The sequence below is a fragment of the Drosophila teissieri genome, chromosome 3L (genome assembly GCF_016746235.2).
Source record: "Drosophila teissieri strain GT53w chromosome 3L, Prin_Dtei_1.1, whole genome shotgun sequence".
Taxonomy (NCBI): domain Eukaryota; kingdom Metazoa; phylum Arthropoda; class Insecta; order Diptera; family Drosophilidae; genus Drosophila; species Drosophila teissieri.
Genome location: NC_053031.1, coordinates 2,352,843 through 2,369,397, shown reverse-complemented (window position 1 = coordinate 2,369,397; position 16,555 = coordinate 2,352,843). Strand labels below are relative to the sequence as shown.

Genomic DNA, 16,555 nt, shown 5'->3' with positions numbered 1-16,555 from the left:
ATTTGCATTTGCCCCGCTCGTCGGAAAATTGTGTTGTGCCTCAAACGGCAATTTCAATGGTTTCTGCAAATATTTGAGGGGCCAGCAGTTGGCGGCTAGCAAATTTGGCAATAAATCATACATATGGCAGAAAATATTAGTAAGCTGCAAATATATTTTAATTATGTGGTATAGAACATTTCCATTTGGTCTTTTGTATAATAGAAAGTTTTAATTATACACAAAGGTGGGCATTTGAATGACCAAAAGTTGAAAATTAAAGTTCAGAAAGTAATCTAATGCCAGGCAAAGATGGAGTGGGCAATAATTAGGAAAATCGAGCAGACGACAACGGTGAAGAGCATAATGCGGAATCCCACCACAAAGAATCCCCTGAAAGTGATCTTGTAGCCATGAGCCTTGCCCACCACCACGACGAACTCGTTGGCCAAGGAGCCCAGGAGGGTGCCATTGGCTCCGTAGCTGGTACCCATGCTCGTGGCCCAGATGAGCGGCAGCAGGCGTATCTGCACCTCATCATGGACGACCAAGTCGGTGCAGAGTTTCACCATGATGGGGGCCACCGCCGCATTGTGGATGAAGGCGGAGAGCAGGGACGAGACCCAGAGGATCAGGAGCATGCCAACCATGGTCTGGTATGACTCTTCCACTCGGACGATCATGGACACCACCATATAGCCCAGCCAGTGGATGAGGCCCAGTTCGTCAACGACCGCGGTGAGGACAAACAGAGACGCGAGAAGCAACATTGTGCCCCAGTCAACCCGGGCCATCACCTTGGCGAGATTCTTCCGGTCGATCAGGATGAGCAGCAGGAAGGCGGCCAGTATGGATATCCAGCCCAGAGAGGCTCCGGGAATGGCCCAGGGAATCGATTGCAGAATGAAGCAAAAGATGGCAAAGCCCAGGGCCAGGAAGGATTGCACCAGCAGCATCTTCTTGCGGACCCAATTGCTGGCCTCCAAGGTTGCCAGGATCGTGAAGTAGCCCTCTGCGGGAGGGAGCACCCTGCTCCTTGGCTGTCTTCTCAGCTCGGCAATCCTCAGCTGAATATCGAAGGAGGGCCTGATATTCTCTCGCCGCTTCGCTGCTAGCTCCACCTGATTGGCGTCCAGGACATAGATCTTCTTGCCCATGGTCCAGTAGATTAGGCCATACGTGGACGCCAGGCAGATCAAAGCAGTGGGGAGCATGAGAAGCGAAAAGCGAACGAAATTCATCCCCGCGGACTCCACCATCTTATTAGTCGCAATGATAGTATTGGGTGGCCCACCAATTGGGGTAATAGAACCTCCGATGTTTGCATAAATTGCCATAATAATGAGGACCAAGGTGGTCCGCAAGCCCATCGCTTCGCACAATCGTATGACGGGTGGGCAAAAGAGAAGCACCACAGTGGCATTGTCCACAAAGGTCGAGGACATGGCCACCACCGCGCCCAAAAGGGCGATCAGCAGCCAGGCATAACCCTTGGAGATGCGATAGGCCACCACGGCCAGGTAGTCAAATAGCCCGGTATCCGCCATGCACGACGTCATTATCATATTGCCCAGCAGGATCATCATGGTCTCCCAGTCCACCCAACTCACAATCGTTTCTAGATCGGGTCTGTTGCCCAAAACGGCGAGGAGGGCCAAGGACAAGGCTGTTATCAGCAAAGTGCACAGAGTGCGATCCGAAAAGTCCCAGATGATTATAGCATACAGGCCAACGATCAGAATGGCGGCATACAGTACACCCAGTCCGGGGTCCAACGGAGTGTTGTCCACCGTCAGGAGCAGACCCACCGGATGCTTGCTCATGCTCTCGAACGAAATCACCGTCTGCGCAAAAGCCCAGTCGTTGGAGGAGTTCGCAAGATCGCGATCCGTTTGCAATGTGCGCTGGATCAGGGACCTTTCATGGTGCCATCCCGAAATGGAGAACTGAAAGACTCTGTCCACCTGACGGTACTTCTTTTTATCCATGTACATATACACCATCCACATGCCTGTGCGCAAAAAGCTCCGATTCATCCCGCGATCGCGCCACTCCAATCGAACTCCAACCGCTGAGAAGTTGGATGTCTTAACCCTGTGGTTCGTCAGGTACGTGTTTATGGCCCCATTCAGTTGTATCCCCACGGCGTCCTGCTTCAGCTTAACCTTCCTGAAAGTCGTCGTATTGGGCATCACGGTCACCATCGACTTGCTGAGCTCCCCAGGCTCGTAGATAAACAGGATGATGGTGCAGGCGGCCCAGAGCGACAGTAGAAATGTCAGGTTGATGATGTGAAACACATAGCCAGTGCTCTCGCGATATTTCCGGATGATTGGATTCATGGATAGTGCGTAGGGTAAAAGTTACTTTGAGAGTGCATTTATATTGACATTTGATGGATAAGTCAAATACCAGTTTCAGTTTCCTGTTACGACGTATAGTTGTTAGGCCTCAGCCCAGCTTAATGTTCCATTAAGGTAAAGTAATTATATTTCAAATGATTAGCACCGCAACTAGAAAGGCTAGAGATTTTCTTGGCATTTTCCTTTTTCGTTTCCAGCTTTTCACTTTTCCGTTCAAGAAGTTGTGGCAACATCAGGTGACCGCTGAGCATGTTTGTGAAATGTGGTCTGGCTAACTTAATAAGGAAACTCAAGCCCTTTATGGCTATTTTGCAACCAGTCGGCATGTGGCTACTGTGAACCCACAAAATTGGAAAAATGCTGGGAAAAATGTTTAAACTTGACTTTAGTGTAAGTAGGCCAAAGTAGGTGGAAGCCATTTTCCCAGCTGACCATCAAAAATGTAGCCATAATGTGTGGAAAGGCGGGGTGGAAAAGCAGAAAATGTTGCATTGCTAACTTTTTAATAACGCCGCAAAATGGACGGAGAATGGAAAATCCGACATAAAGCAGGAACATGGGATTGCCATATGGAAATGGACAAAACAGTATTTGATGCATGACAAATCTGGGAAAATTGTTGGTATTCCTGCTGCTGTTTGTTTCTATATACGCAGTACATACTGAGCAACTTTGCTGGCCAAACAAACAATGGGTGTCATTCAAGGGGATTATTCAAGCGAGAAAAGTTCTGAAAATATGCAGATTATGCCCATAAGGGGGGCGAAGAATATCTCTTATACTTTCAGCAACTGCACTTGAATCTTTCGCCTTGAAGCTGGGTAATTTTTCTTCTTTCCCAGCCCCCGTCGGCACTTATAATCCACTTTAGTTTTCCCCACAACTTGTCGCCATCCACGTTAATCTAAATCAGCTCTTTCATCTGGTCGCTGCACGTGCCACAGATATGTGGAACTCCACAGATCCCAGATCCCCCGGCAATCGGGAACAATTTCCCCACTTCATTCATTCTGTATTTCCAATTTTGAAATCCCACAAGTGAGCTAGCATCAACTTTAAATGGCAGCGTGGTTAATTGGAAACGAAGTGCAATGCAGACTGTCTGAGATACGCTTCAAATAGCAGGCGGCGTAATGAAAATGGCCACCGACCCATGCAGGTGTAGGTTGCCTAGGCAATTAAATAGGATTTCCACCTGCCACATCCACGGCCACATAGCACAGCACATAAATTTATATTACCGAGAATGAGGTCTGAATTGTTTGACAGGAGCCAGAGTGTTGCTCTAAGAAAAAATGGCTTATCAAGCGAAATGATACTGGAATGAATATTAGTTATCTAGAAAACATCGCCAGCGGGACAGGCAGGCCTAAAGATGAATTCTGCTTTAATTCAGCAAGTGGTATCTTAATTAACTCATGCTTGAATCTGCTTGAATCTTGTTCTCTGTGTACTGACTACATTTTATGACTCTATTTTATGCAATTTTCGTTTTCGCAGCTTTATGTCTGAGCGCGTTGTTTTTCCTGCACCACCCACCGTTGTTGCTGCCTAATTAGTCAAATGGGGGAGAGTGAGGGCAGAGTGTGTGATGACTGTTGCCAAATATTCTGACCCTAAGCATCGCACAAGTGTTGTCACCCCACTGTTTTAGCCAAATGTCGACAGCTGGCAAAGCAAACCGAAAACGAGTCCAGAATGGGGACTGAAGCACCTAAACCCCGAAAAACCAGACGACTGTCGGGTCGACACTTTGACAGTTGTCCTGTCGTTCGAATTTCGCACGGGTCACGCCCACCTTAGTGAGTGTGTGTGAGCGTGTGGGTGCGTGTGTGAGTACACTGCGAATATATTGCGCATAGTCATGTAGGGCAAACAATGATGGATGCTCTCCCAAAGTGAATTTTATAAATTACTTGCAAATATACTTGCAAAAATCTACTCAATTATTTATGACAATAAAAAATAATCAATGACAATCATTATGAGCCTATTGTGTTTATCTTTGATTAAGTATGAAAAAATTCATATCGAAGGCTAGGGTATTGTGGACTCTGCCTGGTGAAGTTACCTTTTGCCATCTATTATGAGTTTCTTCTGGGTAAAGGTGGCCAGAGTATCAACTGAACGCGATGTGGAAGGTCCCCAGAATGGCTTAGGCTCCCTTCCAGGATCTCATTACTAAATACCACCAATGCAGCAGCAGCAGCAGCAGCTGCTGTTAAACGCCTTTGAAGTCGACGGCTCAGGGGCCAATGGAATGCCAGGACCCAAGGAACCTGAGCCCCAGGGATCCGAGGTGCAGATGTGGATGGACGAATGGTTATGGTTTCGGCGGCGTAAGTGGGCTTATTTGAATTTATTGTGGGAAGTGCAGGCGCCCAGAGCTCCAGAGTGGGCGTCTCGCATGAGACGCGGATCAAAAACAATAATTTACTTGATTTCCCTTTCGCTCAGCAAAAGTTCAAGTGCCGCGGCACGCGGCTCAAATTGTCTGGAATTAGTGGGTGAAATGGCGGGGATTATTATTCAGGGCTGATTCCCTCGGCTAATTGCCAGCCAGTGGCATTAGCTAATGAAAAGTTTGCCAATTCGGGCGAAAACGAGATAAAGGCGCTCAGTCTGTTCGCCTGTAAACTTATTTGATTTTCAAAAGCGTGGAAAGCCCACCTAGATTCCCAATTGGCAAAGTTCGGACTGATATATAGCCGCAATAAATTGTTAAAAATTCAATAGAAAATTGGTTCACTCAGCTCCATAACATATGGCCCTTGCTGAAATTCTGAAAAACTCTACCAGTCTCTGACTGATTTATGAGCGCATGTAAAGCCATTCGGTGTGAGCAAAAGTTGTGCGGCAAAACTTTTCGTCCGCATTATAAAGATGTTAATCCCAGGGACAAGTGCTCCTCCTGCCGGCAGGACTGTGCCTCTGACTCTGAGTTGTCCTGACGTCAGCCTGGCCAGAACAATAGAAAAGCAGCCCGAGCTAACGAACTCTTCAACAAGTGCTCATGAATGCAAATTGTTATGATGTAGTTGCGGCCATTATATATGTGTAAATATATCTCTTACTTCTACGATGTGGATTATGAAAATAGGAACGGCCATTTGCATAATTGATTTTAAAAATACGCACAGGATACCCAGACTAGACTAGAGCAGCTCTAGCTCTGTCCTTTAATTGAAAAATAATATGTTCGGTCTGCAGAGCAAGAACCCAGTCCTCCACCTCAACCTCAACTTTATCCTCATCCTCATCCGTCGATATGCTTGAGCTCCTCCTTCCGCAGGCCACCTTCGTGTGGACACATGGCATTTTATATATCCTGCCTGCGGTGATATTTCCATTTGGAGGGGGCGAGAGTGGGCGGAAAATGGGGAGGCGGAAAAGCGCTTCGGCTGCCCTGTGAAAAGTTAATGATGTTGCCAGCTAGCTGGGAGCACACATCCTTCAACATTTACGTTTGTAATTAAATTTTGTAACAACTGGCAGGCATTTCGCAGTAATTGCATTTACCAGTTACATATAGACACGTGCTCAATTTGGGCCCTTTTAATATGCAATTAAACGGTTATCGTAAGCCCTCCTGTCCAGAAATGGCCATCAAATGTGGGTTTCATCTTTCTGCGACAGGTAATCTTGGCTGGGTTCTGCAGATAATACTTACATTTTATATAGATTTAATAGGGTTATTAGGGTAACCTAAGTGCTTATAAGGCTTTGCCATCAAATGGATCCTTTTATGGATTTTATTTAATAATAGTTCTTATATTTTAAAACAATGTACAAAGATGGAAGAGATAATAAGAGTAGTAAGTGTATTGCTCACTTCAATTATGCGCTCTTTTCGCTGATGCCATTTATCCGACAGCCATAATTCGATTTGCTCCATTTGTTTATTAAAATATTATAAAGTAATGCCGCACGTCATTCGATGGGCACAACAAAGGGCTCGTTAAGAGCACGTTGCCTGATTAACTCGGCGGTTGGAATTAAAAAAAATACAACGAATATTTAAACACGTGCGGCATATTACAGTGGGAATCATTGCTGCTGAAGTGCAAGCTGCTTTTGTTTATTTGGTTTCTGACTCTGTTGTTTGTGTTTTTCACCAACTACAATAATAAATATAAGGATATTGCGCTGATTGAATAAGCAAAAATTACATATTCATATATGTTACTAGTGTGTGTTTCAAACAGTTATGGAAATGGCTAATAGTCAAGCTAATGCAAACAATAAAAGGCAGTAATTTGGCTTATAATAATTAACAAATTGATTTTTACCTCTGATAATCCAATAATTGACATTTCCCTAATTGCACGCCATTTGAATTGCAACTTAATTTGCTTTTTAATTGAAAATTAAATTAATGCTACTCTGAGTTCACTTTTCTCTTGCATGTTTTTCTAAATTTAATGTCTCCATTCCCGGGTTTTAAGTGACCTTTTTCAGGGCCACAAAAACACATTTGCGACAGTTTCTGTGCCTTTGTTTGGCTAAGTTTGTTTTTAGGCCCATCATCATCATTAGAGACTACCCACGTTTCTTGTCTAGCCGATTGTCTCATTTGTTTTTGTTTCATTTTTTGCATCGTTTGTTATTTCTATGGTTTTTCCTTTTTCCATTTTTTTGGGTTCGCTGGCAGTCGAAAGGGATGTCGTCCAAGCTTTGGCTAATTAATGGCAAATTTTCCTGTCTTTTGTGTAGAAAGCCACTTAAATTGATCGATGACACTAAACTGCTGTCATATCAAACAAGTGGGACAAAAATGCTAATGAAATGTATAACCCGAATATCTGCAAGAAAATGAGGAACAGGGCGCGGATAAATATAAATATTGCTTAACAACCATTAATGATGTCACATTTTATGGCCGATGACAACAATAATTTCTTTTCATTTTATATAACAATAAATACAGTAGATACATGCGCTTATGTCCTGTGAATATGCGGACTTAATAAGTTTTATAGCCGCAGAAACAAGCCATAGAAATTGAGACCCCGGGATTACGAGCTTAGTGCCGAATTTTACGCAACCGCCTGCACATGGAAATTGTTTCCGCAGGACATAACTCTTGTCGTCACATCATCGTCGGCATATTGCGATTGCTGGTGGGTGGTGGGTGATTATGGCCAAATTGTCAACGGCGGGTCAGAGGACTCTAATTGATTCGTTTTGAGCGCAATGATTGCGGTTTTTGGTCGATGGCCAACATCGATCCATTGGATTAGTGGGCGCCGGCGACTGTGTGTCCATTAGATGTGCCATGTGCCATAAAACGGCAAAAGCCTTTCGGGCGGAGCAAATAATCTAATTAAGCAGGCCCAGATTGAGAGATTGAGATGGCTGGCCATAAATAAGGCAATCTCAGTCCGCAGGGCAAGTCATTAAATTTATGGCCACTGACCGCGCCGAATCAAAGTATTTCATTTAGATTTTAATGGCCAACTCCTTACGCAGGTCCTGTGCAAATACTGATAAGCTGCTGCGGCTGCCGTGTCTTAACGCAAACAATCAACACGAAATTGACTGACAGTGCCAATTAGCATTTTTTACAATTAATTGGTAAACAGCGTGTGTTTTTTATTCCCTCTTAACAGAGCATTCAACTTTCAGTGCCCCCCGAGCATAATTAAGTCGAGAGTGGGGCTTTAAATCGAGAGTCGTGAGTGCAAAGGTCCTGCAAAGGCTGGCAATTAATTCGCTGGGGATTATCGGATGTAGTGGGTTAAAAGTGTGTTGTCCTGCGCCAGGCGAAGGTGCCATAAATCAGTTGGCAGAAAAATCAGATAAAAATGGCAGGGGAAAAATATTACCAATTGCTCAGTCCACACAGGCAAGCCGAAATTGTGTTTGTTAAAGTTATTATCGCACTATAGAGTGGTACTTAAAAACAACAATGAAGAATCCATTTGGCTAATAGATTGCCTTTCCAATGTGTAGTAGTAACTTGTTGCCTTTTCCTGCTTTTGTCCACCTTCCTCGCATGCCATTTCCTCGACTTGTCATGCAATTTGTCCAATTACCACAAGAAAAACAGTTTTGTGCAAACGAAATTTAATTGAAAATTTTAAAGATATTCTCTGGGCGTAAAGTAAATTGGCAGAGCACCGGAGTGGGTAAAAGCTAGCAGACTTTCGAATTTATGTAGTAGAGCAAATAGAAGGGAATAATTTTGCACATAGTTGTCAGCCATTTGGCAAAATGTGAATGTAAATTTCTGGGATTTTCGTGCAGAAGACTGAATGCTTAATGGTGATTCAATTGAGGGACTTTCGCGCTATCCCTGTAATCCTGGGACTGAGTCTGCTCAACAGTTTCTTATTCATGGAGTGCATTTTATGCGTATTTTATGCAAATTAATGGTCCTTTAAATACAAGCAGCAGCCGATGGATATAAATGAACGAAACCAATGAGGCCTCAGGCCACGACTTCGGCTGGGATTTGGCCAGTATTAAGTGTACTACAATATTGAGATAATTAATTTGTGAGTACCATGTAAGGCGACACTTCAGTTCGTGTTCGTTTGGAATAATCGAATAACCGCCTACACTGAGAAAAGCCAGGGCACATTCATTTATCAGTTCACCTGGTGCACAATTGTTGAAAAACGCCGCCAGCATCGAAGTTTTTGGCCCTCGCCTAATTAATTCTCAATTGATTTTGGGCACACGCCGCCGGCAGACAACTTTTGAGATACTTTGTCCTGTGTCTGAGCTGAAAACTTTTCCCACCGCCCATTTTCCAGTCGAGGACTGCAGTTAATAGAATGCATGTTTGGGCCAAGTTCCTTCTAATTAGCTGGCCCGTACTCGAAGTTTTAATTATAATCACTTTGCTATGCAGCTCCGCAGCTGCTGCAGTTGCGTTTACTGACAGTTAATTGATATTAAGTATACGCAGTGTGGGCGCTGCAAATTTTCTCGGCTCCTTAGGCGAAATAGTTTGGCCCAACTAATGGCCAACTTTCGGTTTGCCTGGTAAGAGTAAGAGGTAAGCCCCGGCATGCAGTTTAATTAAGACCCGTCCGATGACACCTGACACATTGACTTGGCCAACGGACCTCCCTGCAATCTGCAATCTGAACGTTTTTAATTTAGCTTTTCTTGTCTCAACTTCCACCCTAACTTGCAGCGCTAGTTCCTCGTTATTTCCTCCTCGTTTTTCCGCTGGTCCAGCGCGGAAAGCGCGGAAAGTGGCAGGTGGAAGAGCGGAAGACATTCGAGCAAACTGCAGCAAATCGTTGGAGTGGACATGCAAACACAGGCTTTGCGTGTCCTTTAGTCAGCAGTAAATCTCACGACCAAGCGGTGGCCAACTTTTATTGCCACATCCACCGCGCACCATCTGCCAGGAAAATGGCAGTGCTGCGAAGGATCTTAGGCAAGGTACGGTGTACTCAAGATCTACACTAAGTACCACTAAATACGTACAACTGGAACTCTTTTATTTATAAGCAGTATTTATTATTATTTATTGCAAGCTTGTTTTATTTGATTTTTTTAAGGTACCTTTAACTTCAACTTTAAACAGAAAAGTACTCGTACCATCACTATGCAGCAATTGGCGGTAAACGAAATTCCCAACACGATTACCAAGTTCAAGGACTCGGAATTGTTTTCATTTGCTCCTCCTCCCGTTTTTTTTATGTTATTGCATTTCGTTGTGAGTCAGCTTAAGGTGCGATTATCTGCCAAGTGGTTTATGCTAATAGGTTTGCTTGTTGTGCTTTCCTTATACCTGTTTGCAGCCCGAGCCCAGCGCAATCATTATTTATGGCGCCCCAAGGACCAATTTCGAATCAAATTTATGCCAAACTATGGAGTTCGTTATCTACAATTATTGCTTTAAAGCAAATTTTGATGTACCAAAAATCGGAATATGTTTGTGTGAAATGTAAATGCAGGATAAAGCCATTGAGCAATAAATGAAGTGCATATGTGCGCGTTTGCCGCTTTTAAACACTTTATGATTTCCCTTTTTGGCAGCGTTGAAAGCAGGATCCCACAATAAAAGCCATTTATAGCCCGCAATCAACGAGCTTAACAGGTGAACAAACACAGAAACCAGCTAATGACCAAATCGAACGCAGTGCAAATAAACGGACACACGGAAACACCGGAAGTTGTTATGCAAATTTGGGCTTTGCAGCGTAAATCCCTTATCGGTCACCAGAGCCCATATCCCGACCAGTACGACATGGTCGAGGTCATGGCAACCGCTTCGCGGATTATGCAATAAAAGGCCAATAGCTGTCAGCTCTGTGGCGGCCACTTGCAATCTATGCATATTGTTTAAGGCCGCGGTGCAGCCGCTTAAAAAAACCAACAAGCAGATAAAAGGGAAAACGGGTAGCCAAGTCCATGACAAGTTAAGGCGATTGAAATGTCAACGAACCACTGCTGGTGATGTCGAAAGTGGGAGAGCGTGGGCTGCATTCGCATCTAGGCTATAGCACGGATTTCATTTCAGCGCTTCTTCTTTTTGGAACATTTTTGGACTACTATCATCTCAAGGATATCGTTGTCATTTCGGCAAGCGGAAAAACTCTGGCCTGCAGGTCAACAGGCAAATGCTCTACAGAAATGTGCTCCAAATCTCATAAGATTTCTGAATAATACACTACTTTGCGCTCTTTTTACTTTGACCATAATCACAACAATCGTAAATGAGCTTATATGAAGAAGTAGGAGTCCCTTTTACGTTTTATACAAACAAACTGAAACAGGCAAGCCTCCATATCGCTTTACACTTACATACCTTTCAATTTTTCTTTTTTGCGTGCTCTTTTTTATATGCAAGCGTATTTTGGCAAAATGCCCGCGTCACATGCGGCGTATGCGTAATATTCAGCGCACGCCACCAAGGGTCCTTGGCTGGAAAATCCTCTAATGGCACTTAGGAGCTAAGTGAAAACTTTGAAGCTTACATTTTTTGCCCACACTCAGAGGGCTGACTGTTGTCATGACAGCATCGCTATAATTATTCCAGCTAATTGTTGCACATACGCCCCGCCGCACATTGCACAATTAATTTAAAAATTTGCAAAGGTCAAAGGAAGTTGAAGTTTTACTTGGCTCGCCAGTCAATTCCAGATGCCCAAGCTGAATACTTGGCCATTGGTTTCTTAACTTTTATTTTTTTCCTTTGACCCGAGCAGATTAATTAAGGGTATTTCGTACTTGACGCCCTGTTTTGCCAGCGGCGGAAGTGAGTAAAAAGTTTGAAGAATATTCCGCTGCAAAACTAACTTTGCTAACAGACGCCATAGTTGTTTCCTGGCTTCAGCTTGAATATGTTTTCTATGTTCAAGCACTTAAAGTTTAGCACCCGTCAGCTGGTTGAGTCGCAAAATGTTGAGCAAATTTTCACACCACCAACATAAGTGGCAACAAACCATCTCTATATAACCATAACGAGTGTGCACTGCGAAAATAAATATTTTGCTAAGGAAAATGGGGGAAATATTTATAAACTTTATGCGCAACGCCATAGAAAACACTGCCAATGTTCTAAAAGTATGCAGTAAATTTAGAAGTGGAACTTCTGCATCTGAAATACATATATTATTGAAGTAGTGAGCATTTTATTTTTGCTCTGCCATCATTCACCTGCATGTGTGTTGGACTGACTGGGTTGTTAGGCTTCTTGGCAGGTGTGAAAAATGACGCTGGTTGGATGGCTTTGTTGCTGGCTTTTAGCTGCTGCCTGTTTGCTGAATCTTCGCCTGCAGCTTGTTGCTCGATTTATGCAAATTGAGACGGGAACACGAGTGGTCTCGAGTAGTGGCAAGCTGATTTTGCAGCTCTGTCGATTGGCCCCACGCGGATGGTAAAAAGATGCCTGAATGGCGAACGGAAAAATGCAGGAAAAATTATGATTTCTCCTTGCCGAACAATAAAAGGCGAGGTGCAGTGTGAAGATTCCCCGTTTGACACAGAATTGCATTGGCATCAAGAAACTGTCGGACAAAAAGTGTAAGTTGTCAAGAGGGAAACAATAAGCTGGTAAGAGCAAATAATCCAATCACCTCAAATTTTGAAATTGTACCTGCTCTCGACTCTTTCTTTATCTCATTTTATTTCTTTGATATTTTCGTGTTTTTCCCCTTTTTTCCTATGAATTTCCAACCACATATACATATTTTCTTTCCTCGTTACCGCTTTAAATATTTTTAGCCATGGTTACGAGGTCATGCTTTCTTGTACGTATCAAGTATCATGCCAAATTAAACTAAACCAGTCAAAAGACAGTATACGAGTATTTGCGTTGGGTTCAAAGAGGTGAACAGCAATTATTTTAAATGTGGTTTAGGGCAATAGCTTTGATGTGCCAAAAGTTGGTTATCGGTATGGAAACCAGGGGATTGATGGTGAGTTAAAACTGTTGAAGTGACTCGCTTCGTTTCATTTGGTTGCCCAGAAATTGAGCCTTTCGATGATAAATCGAATCGGTAGGGGGCTTTAAATATTAAACATTCTTACTGTCTAATTCAGTTGATCAAAATTTAATTGAGTCACGGCGTCAACTAATTGTATTAATTAACTATTAATAAACTTTCAAGCTGTTGCGGGCATTCATTTATTATTCAAAGCTGCACGAAAATTGACTTGCATCAAGCGAAAAGTACACTTTCTCTACTTTTTGTTGGCATTTCGTGAAAAGTTGGCTAGAGCATGGCAGCACTCTGACTAATTTATGTGCGCGCACTTCCGACGCTAGTTTAAGCCAACAAAAAGGCTCGGGACTTTTTGGCCATTTTATTTGTGGCAATTTCGCTCAATTACAACAGTTAATTCCTGGCTCCTTTTTTGCCCCTGCTTCACTCACTGGGCCATGGTCCATAAAGCCAGGAACATTAGGCCATTTCGATGGAGCGCTCTATGGGGCAGAAATCCCCTGCTCGTACTCGAAATCTCTCAGGGCTTGTTAATTATTTACATCAAACATTTTTTGGCCACTTCGTGCTGCCGTTTCGTAGAGGTCGCCATAAATTTCAAGCGGGCAGTCAGGCATTTTTTCGTGCTCATGTTTCATTTTGTTTTTCGGCGGATAAGCAGAAGGTAATGAAATGGCATTTAGGTAAGTCGAGCGCGACACTTGAGTTTCCATACGGGAAAATTAATTACCGAAGAGGAGGGAAAATTAATTGAAAGGTAAAAGTGTCTTCGGAAATGATTTTTTTTCGGGTTCAAGCACTCGACTATTTGTCTTAAAATCAACGTTAAAAATGGATTCAATTTTCCGGGTCACAAATTTTTGATTTTGAACAAAGAAGTTGAGACAGGACTTTCTATATGTAACACAATAAAATATCCGTAGGAGCAGAACACAAGCCATATCCTGTCCCAAAAATGGTAAACACCATTATAAATGGAATTTATGTTTATTGATTTATAGTAAAACCATTGTTTATGCTACAATTTTCTTGCGCATTTTAAGCTGGCTCTCGTTTAAGGCCATTTATGGAATTATTACAACCAAAATTGGTTTGTTTTCGGTTTGTATACTTCATTTTTATTTAAACTTATCTCTTTGCATGGCCTTCGAAATTCCAAGAAAGACTTCAGACTGGTTTTTAAACTAATGCATCTGGGGAGATCTGAAGTCACTCGGGCGTGGCGTTAAATCTCAAGACACAAATCTGCTGACCGAAAGAAAATCCCACCAACTACAGCTTCTGACAATTGACAGTTACATGAAAGCTTTGGTCCGAAAACGGCAAGGACATTTTCTTTGAAAAATTGTTCGCTGGTCGGAAAAGCAATTATATGTAAGCTGAGTTTCACCCAGACAGGGTTTTGGCCCATCTGCTGCTGCTGTCCCGCTGCAATAATTTGACAAAGATTGAATATCCCTAAGTATGTTATTTTCCAGTTTCTGCGAAATGGCCGTCAGGCTAGCACATTAAGCTGATTTCCACCTGAATTATTGAGGAATGCATTAGGCTCTGCCATACGTCTGCCATTAGATTAATTGCCGTGGCTTCTATTTCTCCATCAAATCGAATCAGCACGAGTTTGTAAATCAGAAATGAGTCTGAGTAGTGCCTTTGAGTTTGGGGTCTCGATTTGGTGAAAAGTGCATCCCTCTTCCCTTTAGTGATTTGGTAGTAAGAGTTTTCTCGACCCAAAACTAGACAAATATTCGACTATTGTGCAAAAGTTTCTAACTATTTATGTACTTTTTCTTTCATTTCGTTGATATTTATAGCAATGATTCATTGCTTCTCATAGACAAGGAATACTTGGCCTCGAATGATATCCTTTGAATAATTATAACAAATAGTAATTCGCAGAGGAAACTTCATAAATTAGCTGCTAATCTGTGGCCATTCCCTTGAACTTCGCTCTTTAGATATTAATAAACAAACTGCTTCTGGCATCAGACAGATTATACATCCATGTGGCAAGCAATGGAGTGTGTGCACACACAATCCCCCATCATCTGGTAATCAAGAGGCAGGGATTTTTGCCAGTTATTGCCAACATGACGTAATTACGTTAATGAGCCTCATTAGATGCGCAGTAGCTGCAGCTGTGGGTTGGGCAAAAGGCACCGAAAGGGCAACAGTGGCTGCTGAAGCTGCCGAGGCTCCACAATTCCCCGTCCTCGGTTAAGTGGCACGAAAAGTATTTTAAAGCGGCTGCAATTAGGGGCACGGTGGCGGCGGCAGGTATTAATGCACAGCACCCCTTGCAAAGGGTTAAAGGCCTTGGGAGACATGCACACAGAAGACGTGGTTCGGTTTGAGCTCTCGTACTGCTATTTCCATTTCCATTACCATTCGTATTTCGCATTTCGTATTTCGAGTGAACTGAATCCGGCTGGCAGGATGCTGCAATGATGCAATGTTCCAGGACGACTGCTGCTGTCAGCCCCTTGGGCTCGGATGAATCAAGTTCACGGCTGTGTGGCTCAGTGCTGGCAACTCATGGTTACATAAAGCGGGAAATTGCTCATGATTAATTTAAGGACTCGGCGATTCAAATTTAATATTCAACTGCCAGATGAGATATGAATATCTGCGATACCAATTCTTCGAAAGTATGCAGTAAATCCCTTGTACTTTCGAGCTCATACTGAAGACTCTAAGGCACATATGGTAAAATTATACGAACAACTATAACTTTCCATACATAAAGATATAAGATATAGCCAGCTCAGCTGCACTCGAGTCCGGAATCAGACCCGATACTGGACCAGTTTGAAGTCATGTCATTGGCAGCAGCAACTGCCAGCTGCCAGCTAATTGTAGTGAAATCCATTATGCAAATGGGAGGGGCCTCAAGGGAGGGGGTTTGAGGGGCAGCTCCCTTTTAGCCACCGTTTAAGTGGAGAATAGAGAATAGAGCGTCGAGAGGAGGCGACTGAAGATTGCATGCACCACTTGCCGAAAAGGGAGAGCTCTCGGTTGCCATGGCATTGTGCTGCCCGTTGGGTGGCTACCAGGAATTTCCTTTTACCACTCAACACCCAAGTGCAGCAGAGCAGGTGGAGGATTTGGGGTTGCAGCCCTTTGAGGGGCAGTTCGCTTGTGCAAAGTTTTTCAATCAATTTTTCATATGGAAAGTTTGAAGCACAAGCAGCAGTGGCCCAAGTTTCCCAGCCCACGCAGCGCATACTCCACAGGTGAACATATGACAAGGAGCATTATTAAATTAATATATAATTTGTCTGTGATGGTGAATACAGAACCAAATCAAGAGAATGAAAGACCATTTAAATTTTGCCTTTTTCCTGTGTGTGTGGATGCTGCACGGCTCTGTGCCTGCAATCATACGTCGTTCTTTTCTTCTCCAGTCACAGCACGTTCGAATAATGGCCAAAGTTTGAGCCATTTCTATGTTCTTGGCCTAACTGCCTTCGATAAAATGTGTTTATGAGTGCCGCAAGCTGGTCCCGCGCCGCTGCATTTTATGGCCTAGTATCCAAGGGCCAAGTTGCGATTCATATTTAATTGAGCACGGCCAAATAAACAATGGTGGCCATAAAAGCATGGCCAATTGTAGCTGTCAAAATGGGGCATTAATTACGAAATTGTAAACTTATCGGCGGGCAGGAAAGGAAGGCCCACAAGGCGTAGGCTTATAATTGGGTAAAGGTAAGCCCAGGTAGGCGTCAATTGAGTTAATTACCAGATTAAAAGGGAACAACCTTTAAATGGCTTCATAATTCAATAAGCAAAAGGGCGGAAATCAAG

The 16,555-nt window shown here is 43.3% G+C and overlaps 1 protein-coding gene across 1 annotated transcript; it reads right to left on the bottom strand.

Annotated features, from left to right (window-relative positions):
- Nucleotides 1–189: 189 nt before the first annotated feature.
- Nucleotides 190–2,368, bottom strand: LOC122617363 (P protein). The gene has a single exon (XM_043793205.1). It carries the CDS (start codon nt 2,319–2,321, stop codon nt 276–278), a length of 2,046 nt encoding a protein of 681 aa, XP_043649140.1. The 5' UTR covers nt 2,322–2,368; the 3' UTR covers nt 190–275.
- Nucleotides 2,369–16,555: the final 14,187 nt, after the last annotated feature.